The sequence below is a fragment of the Megalobrama amblycephala genome, linkage group LG18 (genome assembly GCF_018812025.1).
Source record: "Megalobrama amblycephala isolate DHTTF-2021 linkage group LG18, ASM1881202v1, whole genome shotgun sequence".
Classification (NCBI taxonomy): Eukaryota; Metazoa; Chordata; class Actinopteri; order Cypriniformes; family Xenocyprididae; genus Megalobrama; species Megalobrama amblycephala.
The window spans coordinates 10,989,896-11,008,055 of NC_063061.1; the positions used below are offsets into that span (position 1 = coordinate 10,989,896).

General features: G+C 35.5%; 1 protein-coding gene across 7 annotated transcripts in view; it reads right to left on the minus strand.

The window, feature by feature from the left end:
• The window catches only part of dbn1 (drebrin 1), a 95,158-nt gene that overhangs the window by 33,145 nt on the left and 43,853 nt on the right, over nucleotides 1-18,160 (minus strand). For all 7 annotated transcript variants that reach the window (XM_048166581.1, XM_048166582.1, XM_048166579.1 and 4 more), the window contains exon 2: nucleotides 2,286-2,341. In XM_048166581.1, coding sequence (XP_048022538.1) covers nucleotides 2,286-2,341 — 56 coding nt within the window. The remainder of the gene's footprint in view (nucleotides 1-2,285; nucleotides 2,342-18,160) is intronic.

Consider the following 18,160-nt stretch of genomic DNA (forward strand, 5'->3'; position numbering starts at 1 on the left):
TGTTTTAAGAAGAGTAAAGTAAACTGTGACATATAATACACTGCACGATTTTACCAATCCTATAAGATCATTACTTTATCACACTGTGCGACATGGATCTACTAAACTTGGGTACGACATGCATGTAGACTGTACCATGATAACACCTATTCAATCGTAGGCTACGATGCAAGTTTCTATAGAAGAATAAAACGTCATCAGCATGTGCTAGTGGTAAACAAAACACCATGTTGAATCACACTTTGGCAGTTGTAGTTTTTATGTGTGCTGAAAATAAAAAGGAAGCGGCGAAAAAAGAAGGGAAAAGAGCTTGAGGTAAGCGGTTTTAAGTTTTAGCGCCATGTCGCGTTGATTTCATGTCACATTTTTATTGGCTAGTCAGTAGACATAGGTCGTAGCAGCAAACACACTATGCGTTGATCATGCTGAATTTCTTACACTGTCAGAAAACTACCGTAGGCTATCTTTGGTCGCAAGATCGGGAAAACGGCCGTCTTTGAACCTCTCTCACTGTATGACATAGTGAGAGAGGTTCAAACATATGACACCGATTAAGAGCCACGATCACAGAAATCGCCACGATTGTTTCACGATGGCAATCTTTCATCTGGGACAGCCAAAAATTTTTGCAGTGTATCCCGGGCTATACACAAAAATTCTTTATACAGTGGATTACCAGTAAAATTGATAAAAAATTTGGAACCAAAAATTATTCAGACACTTTGACCTGAACAATTTTTGCTTAAATGTTATCTGACATAATTAAGACTATTTTTTTCTGACACAGTTTAACTCCAATATATATATACATACACATACTGTATATTAGTAGTAGAAGTAGTACCAGCAGTTGTATTCTTTTATAAATAATATCTAAAAAAATATATATAATAAACTAATAAACTTCACTAAAAATTCAATTGGGATAAATATTTATTAATTAAAAAATACTTTAAGATATTATCTACACTGTATATTAGTAATATTACACTGTATATTAGTAATATTAGTAGTAGAAGTAGAACCTGCAGTTGTATTCTTTTATAAATAATATCTAAAGAAAAATTAAATAAAAGTATTAACAAAATAATAAAAACTATTAAAACAAATTAATTGCTAGTAGAATACTATACTGTAAAATCAGTTGCAAATGTGCTGGCTACCCATTATGCTGATAAGTATGACTGATGGGTTAGTTACTGCTGCTCATGAGAGGTATAAATGTGCCAATAGACAGAAACAAATTCTCTGGAGAGGGTTTGGACTGACATAAATACACACATACACACACACACCCACAGTCTGGTGGAAGTTCTTTCCTGCTCCGGAAAGAGGAAATTACACAAAGCAGCAGACACATAAGCCCACTACTTACTGCCCACATTAAAAAATTGTAATTCCATGTGTATGATTTCAATGTGCAATTTTCCCCAAACTCTGTGTACACTAAACTGATCTAAATAAAATACCAATCCTTGTTATTTAGACTGATAAGTTGAAATTGCACGTGGACAAATTGGATCCTTTCTGCTTTGAAATCTGAATGGCCGAGCTACAAGTTTGCATGGATACTTTGCATCATTCTCATATTGTGAGATTTACAGGCATTTTTAACATTGCTAAGAGATAATGTTGAAAACTGCAGCAAAATGATGGATTTAGACACAAATACTTCAGAAACAAGAAAGTCAAAATGTTCACTGTAAATAAACATTGAGGGAAATCTCTTGCAAACAAAATTCCCACAACAAACCTAACTTCTGAATGGTGCCCTCTGTGCTAATCAACACAGCCCTTAATAATAACCTTCCATCAGTCACAGACTAAATGATTGTCATCAGAGTAAAATGACAGGTTTCCCTCCTCCAGCTCTGAGGGAAAATAGAGACCGTGCAGTTTGATGCACATAATAGTTTGAAAACGCAGTTAGATTTGAACTGTTGAGTGACGGTTACTGACGCCAGTGTTTGGGATCTGTCCTGTTTTTAGATGGCAGGATTACAGTTCATTGAGTTCTATGAATAATTGGATAAGCTGCAAATCCATAAAGATGTTTGTCTGTGCACAACTCCAACAGTGTTAATATCACATTTAATGCGTTTGGCTTCTGTGTCACGATACAATCGCACAGTGGCATTCACCGGCATAATCATGGTACATCATCAATGCAAATGAATGTCATCTGTCAGAGCCAACAGCGTTATTGCTTGTGCATGACTAGATTCTGGTTGGTTATTATTAGATCGTCTATATTTGTACAGGAGGTATGTTGAGATGTAGCCTACCTCCTGATGAAGACAGGATCAAATCATTACTGTCATCTTCATATGTGTATAAGGCCCTGGAGAACAGAGAAAGAGGAGAAAATTCAGTAAAGTGGCTATTCAGTCAAAGAAAGAATTCAGCAACAACATCACAATGCAAAATTAATAACAACAGTAAAAATCAACACTTATGAATGATGTTAAACTAAAATATTTTAGCTGTAAATATCTGTATTATATTAGGACAATATACTATACACAGCATAACAAATGACAACTACTAACTATAATCATTAATAATAAATAAATATAATAACAAATATAATCTTTATCTAATCTCAAAATAAATATACATTTCTCATACTGTGAATTATAATGTTGTGATGCCTAAATTCACTTGTAAGATTTAAAACGACTTATTTCAGTTTTTAATATTTTATTTAAAATTTATTTAGGCAAAACAAAGTAATTCAGTTGTGTTTTATCAGTTATGGGCCATAATATGACAAGTGCATAATATTCTTACAGAGAAAATAAGTCTGTTCATTTAGAAAAGCACACCTGACTTCAACAAAGCCGCATGATTTGAGGCATCATTCATATCTGTAGCACAATTGCTGCGGGACAAGTTATATGCCCCGAGTTCAATATTTAGGCCTAGGTTTGTTCAAAGCAAGTACATAAAACACAATAAAACAAACTAAATGAAAAGGTTTTCATTTCCATGTCAGTCCTATGCACAACCTCTTTATAAAACTCATCTCTACACTACAGACAGACTGGAATGCATTCTATCCAGAGGGCCAAAGCAGTGCACTCTGGGTCAAGGGTGCCGTTAGCTCGGAGGAGAAAATGGCATTATCCTCTGTCATCTGAGAGCTCTGTGTAGGAGGATAAAATATGGAACACTAGTACTTGTTATGCTTCTAATAAAAGTGCAACTACTGCTTTTTCATCCTGTCTCACGATTACCTGCAAAAGCTAGAAGGATTCTGATACAACAGATATCTAGAGATATTAATGAATTGCGTATGCTCAGATAAAATATATCCCAGCATTTCTACCATGCCAAGGCTTTGATGTTTCATTCTTTAAATAATGGAGATAATCATTAACATACTGTAGCACACAGCTAATCTCATTCCCCATCACTGCAAAATAATGAGTAGGAGTTTGGTGCTACGCTAGTAAAGACAACAAAGAGAGGAACAGAAGTTCTACTGCCGTAAGCTACAGCATGAAGCATGGGAAATGGATGAAAATGGCGTGTCTTGCTGTTTAGATGAAATGATGTACAATGCTGTGAATATGTTGAATATGAGTCCAGTTCTCTAAATTAGCTAACTATGTCTTGTGCCTCAATAAACTCCAAATTACTAGTTATTAATAGCTAGTAAGGTAGTTAAGTTTAGGTATTGGGTAGGAGTAAGGAATGTAGAAAATGGTCATGCAGAATAAGGCATTAATATGTGCTTTATAAGTACTAATAAACAGCCAATATCCTAGTAATATGCATGCTAATAAGCAACTAGTTAATAGCAAGAACTGGACCCTAAACTAAAGTGTTACCCTTAAAAGTCTATTTTTATAAAATTGTACTTGCAAACAATATAATATTATAAAAGGCCACTTAATACATTTTACTAAACTGCAACTTCAGTACAAATGTGTAATTACAAATACATATTTAATAGGGGGGTAACGGTACAAGTTTTCGTCCCGCAGGTTTTCGGTACATGTTTTACGGTTCGGTACACGTGTTACACGAAGAATACAGAGTTGCAGCCTATTAACCACTTTTAACCACCATCAACCACTAATAACCACAATAAGCTCTGTTTTGTTACTTTCGAAAAGAAACAACGTTTAATCTTTCAAACTATGTCAATTTCATCACGAAAATCAAACAATAAATGCCGTTTTGTCATTCTCAGTTCAAGTGAAAGCGCGAGTGAATGCGACTCTCCCTTTCTCTTCACTACTAGCTATAGAAATTAACTCTTTTGCCAAATATACGTGCTATATTAGCCTATATATTCATTATATTTCACTTAACCTGTTAGTGATTATTTAATGTATGTTTAAATAAATCTGTCATGAAAACAAGACTTATGACAGCCACTTATTATTTCAACAACGAATTGGAGTAGAAACATAATTTTATAAATAATTAGATTTAGAAGTTATTGCAAAAACAGGGTGTTTTGGTTTCTAAGGTTTTCTGTGTGTTTTTTAGTGCTATTTGCTATTTGGTTGCTAGGGTGTTGTGAATGGTTGCTGGGTGGTTGCTCTAGTCTGTGGAACTTTTCTGCCAGTTTTTTAATTCGCAAAGTTAAAATCGTGTCCAAAGCACATACAGGCTGATTTAAACAGTGTGGACTTCCCTCACCCAACACTATCCTCAGCCTTTATCAGCCTTTATACTGACAGGCTTACAAAGAGACATATATTATAATCCAAACAATCATATGCAAATGTTCTGGAGTGCTGGAAGAGAAAAAGATCGTTTGGCTGCAGCCAAGGGTAAAATTACTCTACAGCTCTTCTTAAATAAGAATTATGTTGTCACATGTTTATGGGGGTAGAACAAAATGAACAAATATTTCAACAGAAAAGCATGTCAGTGTGGTTGAAGGTCAACAAGGTTGATTTGAATGTGTTTGAAATATATACAAGGTGTAGGTGGGGTCTAACTACCCCTCATCTGACTGTGTGCCATAATGAGAGGAATGTTGTGTGCAACGGCCATTTAATATTCATTCCCCAAATCATTAATTAAACATAATCAGCTTTAGTAAATGACATCTACCAGAGATCACTTCATCATGCCAAATGAACTAACAGCATAACGACAGTATCGGTTCTTCACAGCATAAGGGCTTCTTACCATCATTCATTTGCCAAATACAATTTAACTTATGCATCAGCATCTGTTGCTCATAACATTAAATTTGTTTGAAAATAATGCAATATGTAATTTAATGCAATAAATGTGTAGCAAAGCATGATATATTGATATCATATTGGTTATTGTCCGATATTACAGATTTTATTAATTAACTGGTGTTGTTTGATATTGGATATTAAATTGTGCATATGCACTAACCTTATTTTCACAATTAGATAATCTTTATTGTAATCTAGAGACCATTTAAGGGGTAGTTTATTAAAAAATGAAAATTCTGTAATCATTATAACTCCCATAAAATTGTTCATTCATCTTTGAAACATAAATGAAGATATTTTTAATGAAACCTGAGAGATTTCTGTTCCTCCACTAAAAGTCCATTCCATCAAAACTTTGAAGCTTCAAAAAGTTCATGAATAGATCGTAAAAGTAATCCATATCAATCGAGCAGTTTAATCCACAAAGTCTTATCAAGAGACACAATCTCTCAATACCTTCATTTTTTTGAAGGTGAACGCAAGCCATATGAGTTTGGAACTACATGAAGGTGAGTAACTGATGACAGAATTTCTTTTAATTTTCATTCAAAATAGTATAGAATTTTAAAGGGGACATATTATGCCCTTTTACAAAGTCTTGATTTTTTTTTTTTCAAAAAAGAAAAAAAGAAAACTTTATATAAACATTGTTTTTCATATATATTACATTGTTGTAGCACCTCTCTTCCCAGTCTGTCAGTAACACACGGTTTAGTTCTTGTCTCTATAAAGCCCTCCTTCCGAAAAGTGCAATGTGCTCTGATTGGTTGGATGAACCAGTGTGTTGTCATTGGTCAACCGCTTCAAACGTGCTTCGGAAATGTCACGCCCCTTACCATGTTAGATTGGAGTAACTTTGTTCTTTGTAAATTTGCAGACATTTTTCATGCTCAAGCAGCAACATTACACACTAAAGAAAGTTGAAAATCTTTAATATCAGCCATAATAGGAAAATACACTTTTAATAGTAGTGCATCCCTACTCAGCATGTAAAACTCAAGTTCAGAATACTCTAAACATTTGAGGAAACTTGTTACCTCAAAAAATATAAAAGTATACTAAATCATCTTTTAAAGTTAGTAGAACTTAAATTTTTTGTGACAAGTGGGGTGGGGCCGAGAGCCGTGGAAGTGGAGCAAGGCCAGTGTGGTGCACAGGTTTCTCTCATTAACAATCACGTCACCCGCATCCCTTCCCTCCCACAGTTCTCAGCCTCGCCCCACTCATCATAATGTTAATTACGTACAGTTTATTTACACAAACATCACATTCAGATCTTGGTTAAATGTTAGATAGCAAATAACACATGCTATTATAACTATCAAAGAGACTGTCATTATATCCTTGCAACTCTTCACCACAGTGGTAACCCTACAAAACTAACATAACAGATCCCCCTGTAAATCCCAACATAACACAGCAGTAAAAACATCTTATGTCTCCCTTCGTTAATCTTGTGCAAAATAACAATACATTTCAATATTTCTTTTCCATATACAGTCTGACGTAAAGCATGCTGGGAATTAGAAATCTGCTGTAACTCAATCATATTAAGTTCAGCTCACTACCATCAATTTTGAGTTCACACAACTTTTTTTCTATTTAAGTACAATGAACTTTCATTATTATTTGAGTGAAACAAACTCATTTCATTCAATTAATTTCACTGTTTGGCATTACAGTGCAGGCAACTCCATATTTACACTTTCTGAAGGCTGTAGGTGGTTTCCAGATCATTGCTAGGGGATTGCTTGGAGGAGACCCTAAGCAGAAAGCATCACTAATAAAAGTGTACTAATGAGATGAGAATCTCTCATAGAGTGAGTGAATATGGTTCTGCTGAGACTTCAGCCGGTCATTATTTGTATCCTTTAATGTTTATTTTAGTTTCTGGTTTATCACAGGTCTAAAAGACACAATAATGTTGAAGGAGAATAACACTGGCCATCAGTGCAGGGTCATGCATTATGTGTATCCTGTACAGAAAGAGTTGAGTGATTCCAATCTATCACATGTGATTTCTTGGATCCTGCAGTTACTATGTTGATTATAGAGGAGCTGAAAATAAGTCACGTGTTCTCTGGAAAATATATACCCTACAGCACAAAAATAGACCTACTTGACTACACTCTAATTGTTTTCCATCTGAGTGGTCCCACAATTAAACATCTAGGGCAGAATCCTAAAACCTCTTCTTCACCAAATATCCCCCTGCTCTCCGAGTTCCTATTTCATCACCTCTAACCGAACCATTTCCCCTCAACCAAATATCACCCTTCCCGTCAGGGGCCCCAGTCTGAGTCATTAGGTCCCTGGCTCATTCACAGTCTGTCTCACGATCACCCCAGCTAGCATAATGGTAAAAAACACACACAGAGAGCTGAATATGTCACGGTAAAGAGTACAAGATGGATGAAACAATAGTAAATAAGAAATACTGCAGAAACTATATCAGAGAAAATAATACAGGAAGGAGGTGCAGCGTTTGCTGTTGTGCGCTTCTATAAATATTCCATTTAAATCAGACTCGTTTTATTATTCATAACAGACTCTCATGACCTAGAAAAGCGGCTCAGAGCGTCAACGAGTCCAGAGTGAAGCTGAGCGTGATTTGCTCAAGCCTCAGAGTGGGGGGCTCCTCTATTGTCTCGCAGGGTGGGAAACATGCGAACAAACTCTCTATAGCCATGCTAATTAAAGCGTTCCTTTAACGTGAATGAACTGTTGAGGCGTTCTCGCCTTAATAACTACATAACCTACTACAGTGACGTGATGCTCATTTTTTGTTCTGTTTTATTAATTTATTGATATTTATATGATATCTGTAAAGTGGTTCACATGTAAATAACTGGTTATTTAGTTTTGGTTTACAACTTTATTAATCCCACAAGGGACAATTACAAAAGGGCTTAAATAACACACACAACAGACACATCACAAACACATCCAACCACATAACCCATGTTACAACATATTAAAACAAAAATAAAACATAATACGTATTATAACATGTTAATTTACATTTTAGTGCTGTCAATATGTCAGTATTGTATGTTTCAAAGTCTATGGAAACGTAACCACATTTTAAGCAAAAATATATGAATACTCATGAGATCACGTTGCGCCATCATAGAGAGGACCCCTGCAGACCCTCTTCATGACTGTGTGTCAAGGTCAAACACATAAATAACAGATAATTTGATCTTTTTATGACAAAGCAAGATTAGTTCAGGTTGCAAAATGTCATGGGGTGTAACTCCCCAAAAACTTCATAATATTTATTTAAAAAATTCCTTTTACCTCCAAAACATTTATCACTAGCTTCCGGTAATGGCCGTCCGCAAGTTCACGAGAGAATGGAGTTCTGGCGGAAGGGTGACCTCTGACCCGACATATGACGTAGGTCGTATGACGAAGGCATAGCGTAAGCTCAGTTGAGAAATGACAAAAGTAGTAGTGCAGAGGATAAAGCAAAACAAAACAGCAGTCATGAATTAGAAGTCTAAAATGAGAAGTTTTAAAGAAAAATGTCAGATTTCGATATGAGAGGAGCTACTTCATACGTCGGGTCAGAGGTCATCCTTCTGCCGGAACTCAACTGAAAATGTGCGGACGGCCGATACAGGAAGCTAGTGATTACAGTTTATAAAGTTATAAATATGGATATATTTTTTACAAAAACACATCGCTTCCCTTCAGAAGGCCTTTATTAATCTCCTGGAACTGTATGGATTACTTTTATGATGAATGGATGTGCTTTTTTGGGCCATTCACTCCCATTAAAAAGCTTGGAAGAGCAAGGACATTTTTTAATATAGCAAACTCCGATTATATTTGGCTGAAAGAAGAAAGTCATATACACCTAGGATGTTTTGAGGGTGAGTAAATCAATGGATAATTTTCATTTTTGAGTGAACTAACCCTTTAAATATGCTATTCTTTTAATGTAATCTTTTTTCGATAATATAAAAATTCTTCAAAACCGTATGATGAACACAAGAAGTTTTTCAAGGCACAATTCTTGTGTTTTCACATTTTTAAGAGTTTAAAAGTTTTAAACATTTTTAAGAGATTTTGTTTCTTTATTTTGAACAATCTTGTATGTCACAGACCCTGACGCTACAAAGATGCGAATGGTTTAAGCAAAACATATGTATCGGCTAGTGACTTTCCTCTTTGTTAATTACATGGCAGACATACAGAAATGGCCAAATTAAAAGGTATGCCAAAGGACGAGAAAAGAATGTGCATGGAATTTGGTCAGTTCGGCATTGCCACAAATAGTTCCATTCTGGCTTTCGGAGTTCATTCTCCACCATGTCATTATAATTACTCCGCCGCACGCCTAAGCAAGGGCTACTAATCCGATTGTTTCTCAGAGGGTCGCCGTGTCCAATCTGCCCCATACCCATGACTGTGCTCTTTTTTTCCAGGAAGCCAAAGCAATCAAACATTTCCGAAATGTTTCCTACAGCCTCATAAACTGATACCACATGTATAACACATCTTGCCTCTATGAGAAACAAGTCACAGGTAGTTTTCTCTAAAGTGAATGCACATGTCCCTTAAAGCAGTACTGGAAGAATTATTTTGACATTGGAAAGAAAAGGTCACAGGTTTTGTAGTTCATGTGTTTCATGTGGGAATGAATATGTTGATCAATGAGAGGAATGGCTGTGATAACAGATTTCATTAAATATTATCAGGTGTGCTCTGGGAAAGCTCTGAAACTGATATGAATAGATTGTAGAGATTAGTGGTCAACAAAAATGGGTTATTCAATGGCTTATGTCAATATCTATCAAACCTGATGTCCAATAACCAGTATATATATATATATATAGCATACTTTGTAATAAAGTATATAGATAAAAAAGGAATGCAATAATTTACAAATCTCATAAACTTATATTTTATTCACAATAGAATATAGATAACATATCAAATGTTGAAAGTGAGACATTTTGAAATGTCATGCCAAATATTGGCTCATTTTGGATTTCATGAGAGCTACACATTCCAAAAAAGTTGGGACAGGTAGCAATAAGAGGCCAGAAAAGTTAAATGTACATATAAGGAACAGCTGGAGGACCAATTTGCAACTTATTAGGTCAATTAGCAACATGATTGGGTATAAAAAGAGCCTCCCGGAGTGGCAGTGTCTCTCAGAAGTCAAGATGGACAGAGGATCACCAATTCCCCCAATGCTACGGCGAAAAATAGTGGAGCAATATCAGAAAGGAGTTTCTCAGAGAAAAATTGCAGAGTTTGAAGTTACATCATCTACAGTGCATAATATCATCCAAAGATTCAGAGAATCTGGAACAATCTCTGTGCGCAAGGGTCGAGGCCAGAAAAACAATCCGGGTTGCCCGTGATCTTCGGGCCCTTAGACAGCACTGCATCACATACAGGAATGCTACTGTAATGGAAATCACAACATGGGCTCAGGAATATTTCCAGAAAACATTGTTGGTGAACACAATCCACCGTGCCATTCGCCGTTGCCGGCTAAAACTCTATAGGTCAAAAAAGAAGCCATATCTAAACGTGATCCAGAAGCGCAGCCGTTTTCTCTGGGCCAAGGCTCATTTAAAATCGACTGTGGCAAAGTGGAAAACCGTTCTGTGGTCAGACGAATCAAAATTTGAAGTTCTTTTTGGAAAACTGGGACGCCATGTCATCCGGACTAAAGAGGACAAGGACAACCCAAGTTGTTATCAGCGCTCAGTTCAGAAGCCTGCATCTCTGATGGTATGGGGTTGCATGAGTGCGTGTGGCATGGGCAGCTTACACATCTGGAAAGGCACCATCAATGCTGAAAGGTATATCCAAGTTCTAGAACAACATATGCTCCCTCCCATTCTCTTTCAGGGAAGACCTTGCATTTTCCAACATGACAATGCCAGACCACATACTGCATCAATTACAACATCATGGCTGCGTAGAAGGAGGATCTGGGTACTGAAATGGCCAGCCTGCAGTCCAGATCTTTCACCAATAGAAAACATTTGGCGCATCATAAAGAGGAAGATGCGACAAAGAAGACCTAAGACAGTTGAGCAACTAGAAGCCTGTATTAGACAAGAATGGGACAACATTCCTATTCCTAAACTTGAGCAACTTGTCTCCTCAGTCCCCAGACATTTGCAGACTGTTATAAAAAGAAGAGGGGATGCCACACAGTGGTAAACATGGCCTTGTCCCAACTTTTTTGAGATGTGTTGATGCCATGAAATTTAAAATCAACTTATTTTTCCCTTAAAATTATACATTTTCTCAGTTTAAACATTTGATATGTTGTATTCTGAATAAAATATTGAAATTTGAAAATTCCACATCATTGCATTCTGTTTTTATTCACAATTTGTACAGTGTCCCAACTTTTTTGGAATCAGGTTTGTAGATGTACACCCTATGCAAAAATTGTACCTTTAGCTTGTCAATAAGGCACTACCTTTTTAGTACCTTAAGCTAATAGTATGAACCCTTAAGGTACTAGTGTGCAATTTTTAGGGGTACATAAGGTAAAAAGTGGCCCATTTGAGTTACTGTTCCTCCCCTGAAGGTACAATATTTGCATTTTTACATTATATTTTACATTATATTTGCACTAAAAATTAAAACAATTATTCTTTTAAAAACCATTTTAAAACTATTTTAACTTGAAGCGCCATTAAAATACTTCACACTCAAAAGACTGTGTTTTTTGAAAATGTCTGTCTAAATGTGTATGGCTGTAGTGATGGCACTTTAAAGAGGATGAATTTTGAAGATGAAAAGACAAAAAAATAACAAATCTACATACAAGCTCTCTACTAGTGACTGACCGATGTTTGACATTTATAAGAAAAAAAATGTTTTGTGATGTTTTTGAAAGAAGTCTCCTAAGCTCAAGGATGTATTTATTTGATCAAAAAAAATACAGTTAAACAACAGTAAAATTGAAAAAAAAAAAATATTTCAAAGAACTATTTTCCTTTTGAATATATTTTTATTCCTGTGATGCAAAGCTTCAGCATCATTACTCCAGTCTTCAGTGTCACATCGTCCTTCAGAAATCATTCTAATATGCTGATTTACTGCTCAAGAAACATTTCTTATTATTATTAATGTTGAAAACAGTTGTGCTGTTTAACATTTTTTGTGGAAACAGTGATGCATTTTTTTTTTCAGGATTCTTGATTTATTTGAAATAGAAATCTTTTGTAAAAATTATTTATAAATGTCCTTACTGTCACTTTTGATTAATTTAATGAGTCCTTGCTTAATAAAAGTATTAATTTCTTTGGTAACACTTTACAATAAGGCTTCATTTGTTAACATTAGTTAATTACATTAGGTAACATGGGCTAACAATAAACAATACTTATACAGCATTTATTCATCTTAAGTAATGTTAATTTCTACATTTACATTTAATACATTATTAAAATCAAAAGTTGTATCTGTTAACATTAGTTAATGCACTGTGGACTAACATGAACAAACAATAAACAATCATATTTTTATTCACTAACATCAACAAAGGTTAATAGATGCTGAAAAATATATATATTTTACATAGTTCATGTTAATTAATGCATTAACTAATGTTAATAAATGAGACCTTATTGTAATGTATTACCATTTCTTTCTTTCCAAAAAATCTTACATACCCCAAACTTTTGAATGGCAGTCTATATATTTCTGTCTATTAGTAGTACTCAAAAGAGCTATGAAAAGCAAATAAGTTTTTACCAAAACAAACTTACTGTTGAATCGCAGCAAAATAAAATGCACAGGTCATCTTGTATAAAACACCCTGCTATTCTCTTGCAAAGCGATTGCCTTTTTGCAAAGCTCAGCAAAACGTCCAGCCACAGAGGAGCTCATGCAATTAAATTCAGTGGATTGCAAATCAACGGTGGGAAGCAGAATCCATCTAAATATAATTATCAAAGGAAATAAAAATATCATCATTTAAAAGAGGCCGATACAGCCACTTCAGATAAAGAAAAGAAAAGAAAAGAAAAGAAAAGAAAAGAAAAGAAAAGAAAAGAAAAGAAAAGAAAAGAAAAGAAGAAAAGCAATCCTGAACAGTAGTAGTTTAGTCAGTAAAACTAAAAACACTTGCAAAATTGCATTACAGTGCTGTGGAGCCCTTAATGTCCTAACGAAAAAGATTTTTACAGATCCAGTACTAGTAGTGTATAAAATACAATTAAGCATCAGCCTAATATAGAATCTAAATGTATTTTCACACAAATTCTGTTTCTGCACCAATATATATACTGATGCAGGAACAGATTTGTGTGAAAATAAAATGATTAAAAACACAAATTCAAAATAAAAGTACTGAATTGAATTTTTTTTTTTTTTATCCAAACTTGGCATGCACAAATATGTATATCTTTCAGCTGTTTAACTGCAGAAGATGAGTGACACATCCAAAAGAAATAATGAAAAAAAAATGGAAGGACCTGACAGCCTTTATGTGATACACAAAAATCTAAGAATGCCCATTTATAGGCCACATTGGACACCATCAGCCCTGTGCATTTATATATGCACTATGTTTGATGTACTGAAGAACAGACATTTTAATTGGAACACAAATTGAGAGAAAAAAGGAAAGGCTCATTAAAGGGGAAAATGGCATGCACTTCAAAGAGCGAGGAAGTGTTAAAGATAAAGAAATAGCCTGAAATAGAACAGTACTTCTCGTTCTCGGCTCACGGTTGATTAGGGCTGATGCTGGATTATAGTCCAGCACTAAATCATCACCTCTGTCCCGTGGCCAGATCGGAGCTGGTTTCCAACATTTGGCCCAGATGTTCATTCAAATAATCTGTTTAGCCTCAGAGAACAGAGCGATTGAAAACTGTGATGAAAAAGAAAGCTTTGAGAAAAAGAAAACCTGTTTCTTAAAATAAATAAATATAATTACATTTTAATGATAAACAGTATCATATAATAATAATAAATACAGCTGCAAGCAGCAATTAAGGGGCACGCACAAACGAGGCATGATAAGTCATGCCAGCATGGCTGGGAGCATCAGAGCAACTGCAACTATGAGCAATTAAAGACATATTAAGATGATTTTAGGCGAAATAGCTGAAAAATCATGGATACAATCAATAGTAATATGATTTAATAGTTTATCACTTTTGACCAATAGGTGGCACTGTGACTAAATTGTGGTGTGTTCAGAGAAAAGTGACAATGACACATGCAAAGTTTAGGGTCAATATGCCAAAGAATTGCAGAGATACAGTCTCATGGTGCGTTCCAAACGGGATATATCGCCCTCTGAAGGGGACTTCGGAGTGAAAATAATCATGGCCGCCACGTTGAAGGGTCGTTCCAAACCAGAGTGCTCAAAACTGGCCACTTCAAAGGGCCCTTCAGAATGAAGGATTTCGAAGGGTACAACTGATGGACACTTCGGGCCCCCATGATCCTTTGCACAGGGAAGTTCTTTGACGTCACAGAATGGGTACAGGAGGTTAGGAGTTCGATTTTACCTATAAATGTATATATAGTATTTTTCTATACTACTGTAATATTTACAAGTTAGATTTGGTACATTATTATGGTCAAAATGACATTGTACTTCAACAAAAATACTTTACAGCTCACTTTATCAGTCCATTCAAATGTTTAAAATACATAGACACAATATATCCCACGTGCGATAAACCTAAAATAAATAAATAAACTAACGTTAAACAAAAGGCGCAGCTTGCACAATTTACTCCTCTTTGATTGTCTCGTTAAGATGACGCAGAAGTGCGTTCCAAAAGAAAAGTAAGTAGTTCAATTTTTGTGAAAATCTGAGCTACGGCATATGAGGACTTAGAAAAAGTAGATTTTTAAAGAAAATCAAAATGGCGGACAGGAAGTTGAGCTGACTATGGCAAAATTGATATCTATGTTCTCTCCGCATGACCCATGGAATCTATTAAGACCAATTTCATTACAATAGGCTAATTTAATAAAAAGTTATTAGCATTTTTTTTTAATTTTCATTATAACTTTTGAGCATAAGGTGGCACTGTCTCAAAACTTTTTGAGTACCTTCAATGAATAGTGCAGATGACACAGAGTTTCATAATGATACGCCAATGCATTCATAAAATATAGTATTTTATGACAAAATTCAAAATGGCCGATGGCCAAAATTGGTTCGACTCGGCATGCTGCAATGAATCTATAGAGACCAGTTTTGTGACTTTTGGCCAAACCGTTCAGAAGTTATCAGCAAAATTTTCCATTTTTCATATCTCCTTGCCACTAGGTGGCACTGTGCCAAAACTGTGCAGGTACCCTAAGGTCACAAACCAAGTTTAATCAGAATACGCTAAAGTGTTGCGAAGATATAGCCTCATATCAATTTTGGCATGCTCTTCGTCAAATTCGTTTGCATGTATTTTTTTGCAAGTATTTTTTTTCGTAATTTCTAGCCCTTATGGTTCAAAAATTATAAGCAACTTTGGACAGTTGGTGGCGCTAAAGCAATTGAGTTTAAAAATTTAAAAAAGATTTAAAAAATGCTGTGGTTTATGTTTAGACTGTCCTCTATCTGTGCACCAAATTTCATAACTTTCCCGCAAACAGTTCTATGGGCTGCCATAGGCTTCAAGAGCAGAAGAAGAAGACTAATAATAGCAACACTAATGATTACAATAGGTGCCTACGCACCTTCAGTGCTTGAAATCTCATTCTGGTCCCCAATCCAGTTACACTGTATACAAAAGCAGAAGATTCTGTGTAGAACCTCCTTTTGTGTCCTACACAAGTAATAAAGCCATTTACTGCAGATTTCCAACAAGGAGAGATTATTATATATATATATATATATATATTTTTTTTTTTGATTTTTTGGATAAACTATTTCTTTAAAACAATTAAATATGGCATGTACTCTTAATAAGTGGACTGGAAGAAGGGGGGAGAACGAAAGAAAGGTTTAGAGAAAGAAGCAGATGGACGCATCTGGCAGTGTAAGCCTGCGGGCTGCAGTGGGGTCATGAGTTGAGAGGGGTCAGGGCGACACGTGGCCACCACACTGACAGCTGTCAGCAGGACACAGCATGACAAAGGGATTCCTAACCAGGCCGTCAGCAAGTCTTAATATAATGTGTGAAGATTGCACATATACTCACACATAGGGTCCTGTTATTCACACCTCTCGAAATAAGAAAATGCAAATTCTGTTGCTGAGCAATAGTACAACTGGGCGCATGCCCATGTTTTTTTGGCAGATTTGCTTGTTTTCACTGTAAATAGGATACACATGCTATTTTTACTTCACCAGTTTATACCAGTATACAGTCAGGATGATGCACAATTTACACAATTTGGTATCGGCTAATATTAGAAGACTGATATTTTGGACTGATTAAGATAATATTGGACACACTAAATCTATACTGTTGTATATAAATTGCATTTTGTGTTATATAATATGTACTGTATTTTTTCATTTATTGCTAAATATATTCTATAGTTTGTACAATGCAATTAAACTGTATATCAAATAAAAAAGACAAATTAACTAGTGTGAATGCAAAAAGATTTTGAAAAAAAAAAAAACAGGATGCAAGATATAGATTTTCTTTTATACATTTTAACCTAAAATATTAATATTTGATTTATGTCAACTGCCCATTAAATGACTATTGGTATCAGCAAAAATTGTTGCATCCCTAATAAGCATATGTTTGAACGTTTGACAACATGAGCGAGTCTGGACTCTGGAGTGGATTTTACCGTCTGCCATCACTCCCTCTGTTCCCAGACAGTTTTCCTCAAGACTATCTTAAAATCCCAAAATCAATAATTTAAGCTCAACCTCCGCAGCAAAAGCGTTCATTGCTAGAATTGAAAAGCTGCTGACTTATTCATGACAGGAAGCCCCCTCCCTTCACCACAAAGAAAGGAAAAAGAAGGGGAAGGGGAGATGGGGGAGGGGGTGATGAGACGGTGAAAAAAAGAAAAATCAATAGCAGGATTTGAAATTGAGGTGAACCAATGCAGACATCTGCTACCCTGAGCCAAACTGTCCCAGCAGCCTGCAGAGCTTTTCAGAGAGGGGCGGCACACAAACGCAGTTCATGACAAATTTAGATGAATGTGCACACAAACCATACACACTTAAGCAGCAATAATCTTAGTCCATGTGTGATTTCAGCTGATTTTGTGTACACGTACATGCAGACACAAAGCAACACATATTCCCAGCTCACATTCATGTTCTCCTCTACCTTCACTTCAGAACAAGTTAAAGCTTGCCCTCTCCACTCCCAACAGAGCATCATTAGGACAGCCAGCAGCATCCCTGCCGTTACCATGGCGATTGCTGGTCCACGGGCATCTCACTGCTAGAGGGGTGTGTTCATGCTCCAGTCTTTGTCGACTGCATTAGGATGTTTCACAGCGGTATACACACACACACACACACACACACACACACACACACACACACACACACACACACACACACACACACACACACACACACTAGTATGCAGTGCATTTGCCAGATAAGACTACCCAATTCAACACACAAAAAACAGCTGTGTTTTAAACCCATTGTGTGTGGAAGTGGACAGTTGACTAATTTCCATGCAATAGAAAGTGACAGCAAAAAAATTTAATGCATGGCTTTGAGTATTCTTTGCTAATATATTATATTAGTATAAACATACAATATTATATTTTATGTTTGGCTGCAATATCAAATTGAGCTCAAATTAATAACTATCAGGAAGGTTAATTTTTTTAGCGAGAAAAATCAATACAAAAAAAGTTTTTTTTTTTTGTTTTGTTTTTTCATGTTTTAATTATATGGGGTGCTAACCCCACAGGCGTTGATCAGCTTTCTTAACATAAGAGAAGACATCAAACTGCTAATGAAGTTAAATATAAACCTTTGTGCCTTCATTTAACTTGAGAGAGACAAA